Here is a 3,738-nt window from a genome sequence, read left to right on the forward strand (position 1 = left end):
GTCAAGACAAAGGCCCGCCTACACAGCCTATAAGCTGTGAGAGTACGTTTTATCTTTAACTTTACATATTTGCTCCAAAGAAACTTCTTGTCTATTAACTCCCGGATATATCATTTTTTTGGAGAGTTCAAGGTTCGTACCCCTCATCTCTGTAAGGCGAAGACCATTCAGTTTCCTTAGTTTTGTAAATAATACCATTGTGGTTTTATTAGGATTTACTGAAAGTCCATGCCTGAGGCATCAACTGCTAATAAAATCGACGGTGCGTTTTCATTTGTACACACCGTTTCGAGATACTCTTCCAACACAAGCACAGCCACGACATCCGCATAAGCTTCAGCGTACATTGGTAAATCTTGCAGTTTGCATAGTAGTGAGTCGATCAACATAGTCTACAGAAGTGGCGATAACACACGCTGATTAAGAGCAGCCTTCTTTCGCTTCCGTCGTTAGATAGCCATTACCACCCACTTCAGCATAACGCAGTATTTGCGTTAGCACAGCCTAGATCTACTTAATAAAAGTTTCATTAACACCATGGTTTCTGGCGGCATTACAGAGCTTTTGGAAAGCCGTACAGTCAAGCGCTCCTTCAATGTGCACAAACACTCCCATCACGAACCCCCCTTTCAGAGTTTCGTCCTTCATCTTTGAACAGCAGTCAGTGAAGAGCAGACAGGACTTTCCACGTTGATAAGCATTTCGTTTCCATTTAGTGGGTGCGATCTTAGCGCCTCCTCGCGAATGTAACGTTGAACCAGTCTCTCCAGACATTTCAGCGAAATTGATGATTTGTCTGAAGTTCTTTGGATTTGAATTGTCATCATTCCCAGGTTTCGGTATGAAGAGGTACGTAACCCATAGCTTGACATCCTCGAAAAACATTTCTTAAAATTGGTTTTAAGTGCTCTACACCTCTTCAGCATCGCTGGATGGATGCCATTCATACCAGTTGCTTTGAAGTGTTCAAAGGATAGTATAGCATCTCTCGTTTTTTAATTAGTAACAACCGCTCTCGCAGTGTCTCAATTCCCCTTGGAACATCTCCGTGTTGAAAAGAAACAACTAATTTTCTCTTTCCCACTGAGACCTGTTCTCCCGGGTGGTATACTTCCAAGAGAGTCTGTATAGACTAAACTGGAGTTCGTGAAAATTCCATGCTGTTTTCTAAAATGGTCCAACTTGGCCCACTCATCCTTATTAAGGACTGCCCAGCCTGGAAATCTCTCTTTCACCTTCCAGTTCCTCATAGTAGGAGCCTCGTTTCGAAAGTTTTACAAGACTTTTATATTCACACTGCGAGTCTGGAAGTTTATCCTGACTTCATTCTTATTACTTTTGCAAGCAAGATTTAGAAGTCGTTTGGTTAATTTCCTGAATGTTTGCAGTTCGCGGTCCCACCAGGAACCGTTTTGGCCTCGGGAAATAGGACACGCCTTTTCAAAGCATTCTGAAAGTGTGCGACTCAAAATTTCCAATTGATCTTCTATCGCCAAAGGAGTTGCCTGGGGAGCTTCAATTCGTTGTCAAGAAATTCATTTAACTTTGTCCAATCCGTTTTTCGCCTGTAATAATAAGATTAAATTCTAAGTAACGATTACTTGAGAGTGTGACTTCATTTAACACTCGCTAGTGTCTAATGAGCCCTAACAACTTTGAAGTGCAGGTTGTTATGTGAATTACTTCACTTCTTCTTGGAGCACCCTACGGGGTCATCAAACAAGTCGAAGTGATAAAATCAAAGATCCTATCTCCTCTAGGATTACATTTGTTGCTGTTCCAACAAATATGTTGAGCGTTCACAAAGCTACTTTATTCTGCATACACTATTAGATCCCTTAGTTCTTGTGCCAATAATGTATAGTCACACCTGACCGCTGGTGAATAGGTTTAAAATGGAATAAGAAATGATAATCTAGGAATGGATGTTCGCAAGCTAGGGCAAAGCCAGATATTGAAAATTAAATCGAAGCTTACTTTCACAGACGTTGGGGAGAAGAATAGCGAATTAGATAGCAATTGGGAACAGAAACATGTCCCTTTTGCCCTTATAAAATTCTTTCTATTCCGAGTACACATCACGGATAGCAGTTTCGAGGCAGTTTAGTTCAATAAGTGAATTAACAACATATAGAAGATAGGGGGAAGTAGAGAATGAAAACCAGAGTGGACCATAGATAAAGCCTTGGGGAGGAAAAAAGAATTAGGGCACCACCTTTGAAAGAGCCTACTACTTAGGAAGAACCTCAATTAGGTGAATACGATTGAAGATTATTGGCTGCCCACAAATCAGGAGCAACTGAACGAATCACTACTCCTTGCTCTTAAGCAGGGATTGATTCACTGGACGGTTTAAACTTGAGGTGCGCCACCTTTTTAACTACATCTGCAACTTGGTATTCTTTTATAACAAGACCACGATATTGCTATCAGTTGTTCCATTAGTTTTCATGGTTTTTGCCATAGTAAGAATGAGCTGCAAGACTTATTTATAAATGGAAAAGGTTAATTTACTCCATGTAAAAAGTAAGCTTTATTCGTCTATTGAATATCAATATTACTCTTACGCAGAAGCTAAAATATAATCCATAACCATTAACTATTTATTTACATCGTCTTTACGTACTTTATCATCACATTCAGTACTTTCGGCTTCGTCATCAGACTCGCTGCCGCTGCTTGAAGTGGGCCAATCTCTCCTGGCCTTGTTCTGGAGCTTCTCGTCCTGTGCTTCCTTCAAGTATGCATTTTGCGCCTCCAGAATTTCGGCACTAGTTGTGCAGTTCGAGTATTTCTCCAAAAGTGTGTCGTTCAATTCCAGAAATGAATGTCCCCACGAGAACTTGTTCAGGTACCATTTTGCCTCCTGCTTATGACCTACAATGTACATTGCGGCAGCGATCGCCTCCACGCAGCTTAGCTGGCAGGGTTTTCCGTAGTTGATTGGGTTTGCCGCCACGAGGAACGGGAGCAGTCGCGGATGCGGAGTTTTCATCCGGTCGAATGGAGTTTCCTCTAATTTCGCCCATGAGCAATCCACCACAGCGAGGCCACTTGACTCAATAATTTGCCGGTCGGCAGGGCTGACACAGTTAACTCCGACTGGAGTTAAAACTAATCCAGGGAAGCGTTGACCCAGCTTCAAGTTCGTGATGAGCCCGTGGCGAGCTAGTTTCCTTCCGGAGCACTTTTTCGGATCGCATTGGTTTAGGTCCCACATCGCCACCGGATATTTCGGAGGTTGGCCCAGATCTTCATTGTCTGAACTGTCACTGCTGTCGGAGCTATTGCTGCTGATTGCTAGTTGTGCGGCACTCTCTGCTAACGTACGTTCGCAATTTCTATTCGTTTTGCTATTCTTGAACTTTCTTGTGTTTTTGTTTTGGAACTTGTTACGTTTGGAGGACATCTTGACATTCCGTTTGACATAACCTTGAAGGGGAATGTCGATTTTGACAAGTTACAAAGATTATTTTGGGGGTGCCATGTGCAAGATAATGCACTGAAATCGGAAGTGCATCTCACTTTTTCGGGTGAGAGTTATGATAATTTGTTGTAGCAAATTCCATCATTGTTGCAAAATGAATGAACCCGTATGTATAATAGATGACACTTTTAAAAGATACAGGTAAACAACGCAGGCAAATAATTACCCCACCAGTTTCTACAATTCGACTTATTTATTAGTCTAAAATAAGAATATTTTTTTCGATTTAGAAAAGTAGTTTCAAATTACTT

General features: G+C 41.5%; 1 protein-coding gene across 1 annotated transcript; it reads right to left on the reverse strand.

Moving 5' to 3' along the window:
- Positions 1 to 2,509: 2,509 nt before the first annotated feature.
- LOC119659156 (18S rRNA aminocarboxypropyltransferase) lies at positions 2,510 to 3,443 on the reverse strand. The gene has a single exon (XM_038067106.1). It carries the CDS (start codon positions 3,407 to 3,409, stop codon positions 2,600 to 2,602), a length of 810 nt encoding a protein of 269 aa, XP_037923034.1. The 5' UTR covers positions 3,410 to 3,443; the 3' UTR covers positions 2,510 to 2,599.
- Between the last annotated feature and the right edge of the window lie 295 nt (positions 3,444 to 3,738).

This window comes from Hermetia illucens, chromosome 6 (genome assembly GCF_905115235.1).
Source record: "Hermetia illucens chromosome 6, iHerIll2.2.curated.20191125, whole genome shotgun sequence".
Taxonomy (NCBI): Eukaryota; Metazoa; Arthropoda; class Insecta; order Diptera; family Stratiomyidae; genus Hermetia; species Hermetia illucens.

Excerpts from the sequence above, each read along its gene's own strand:
- LOC119659156 (XM_038067106.1), bottom strand. The coding sequence starts at position 3,409 with ATGTCCTCCAAACGTAACAAGTTCCAAAACAAAAACACAAGAAAGTTC.